The 934-nt window shown below is 61.7% G+C and overlaps 1 protein-coding gene across 1 annotated transcript; it reads left to right on the top strand.

The window, feature by feature from the left end:
• Positions 1–7: 7 nt before the first annotated feature.
• LOC121362316 (protocadherin beta-4-like) lies at positions 8–928 on the top strand (the record flags this gene model as incomplete). Its single annotated transcript, XM_041483712.1, has 1 exon — positions 8–928. A coding segment is annotated over one exon (921 nt), but the record flags the coding sequence as incomplete, so codon positions are not given.
• Positions 929–934: the final 6 nt, after the last annotated feature.

The raw sequence follows: 934 nt of genomic DNA on the forward strand, positions 1-934 counted from the left end.
TTATGCCTTTACCCAGACATCGGAGCGATCCCGGCAGCTCTTCCAGCTGAACCCGACCACCGGTGAAATACGAGTCGCGGGCAAGCTGGATTTTGAGGAAGCAAAATCCCACACTATGGTGGTGAAAGCCACGGACGGTGCGGGGCTATCTGCGCATTGCAAAGTGCAGGTGGAGGTCCTGGACGTGAATGACAACACCCCGGAGATAGCGCTCACCTCCCTCAGCGCCTCCATTCCCGAGGACGCCCCGCCACGCACCGTGGTGGCTCTGTTCAGCGTGCGGGACCGGGACGCCGGGGACAACGGCAGGACGGAGTGCTCCATCGATGGAGACTTGCCATTCAGTCTCACCCCCACTTTTGATAATTATTACGAACTGAGAACAAACGCGGCTCTGGACAGGGAAAGGACGGCGGAGTATAACATCACCATCACAGCCACGGACTGGGGCAGGAAGCGGCTGAGCTCTCAGGAAAGCATCTTCGTGCAGATATCTGATGTGAACGACAACCCCCCAGAGTTCACCCAGGAGATTTACACCATGTATGTCACGGAGAACAACAGCCCCATGCTCCGGATCGGCAGCATGAAGGCCACGGACGCCGACGCAGGAATAAATGCCCGTGTGAACTACGCACTGGTGCGGCAGGAGGGCAAAGAGCAGCCCGAAGTGTCAGTCAGCGCGGAAAACGGGGATGTTTATATCCTCCGCCCGCTGGACTACGAGAAGGTGCGCTCCTTCGAGGTGAGAGTGCGCGCAGCCGACGGCGGCTCCCCGCCGCTCAGCGCCCAGGCCGTGCTGCGCATCGTCGTGCGGGACGAGAACGATAACGCGCCCGTGCTGCTGCACCCGGCCCCCGACAGCAGCGCGGCCGGAGAGCTGGTGCCGCGCTGGGCACCCTCCGGCTACCTGGTGGCCAAGGTGGTGGCGGTG

Source organism: Pyrgilauda ruficollis, unplaced genomic scaffold, assembly GCF_017590135.1.
Source record: "Pyrgilauda ruficollis isolate IOZ18807 unplaced genomic scaffold, ASM1759013v1 scaffold6096, whole genome shotgun sequence".
NCBI classification, from domain to species: Eukaryota; Metazoa; Chordata; class Aves; order Passeriformes; family Passeridae; genus Pyrgilauda; species Pyrgilauda ruficollis.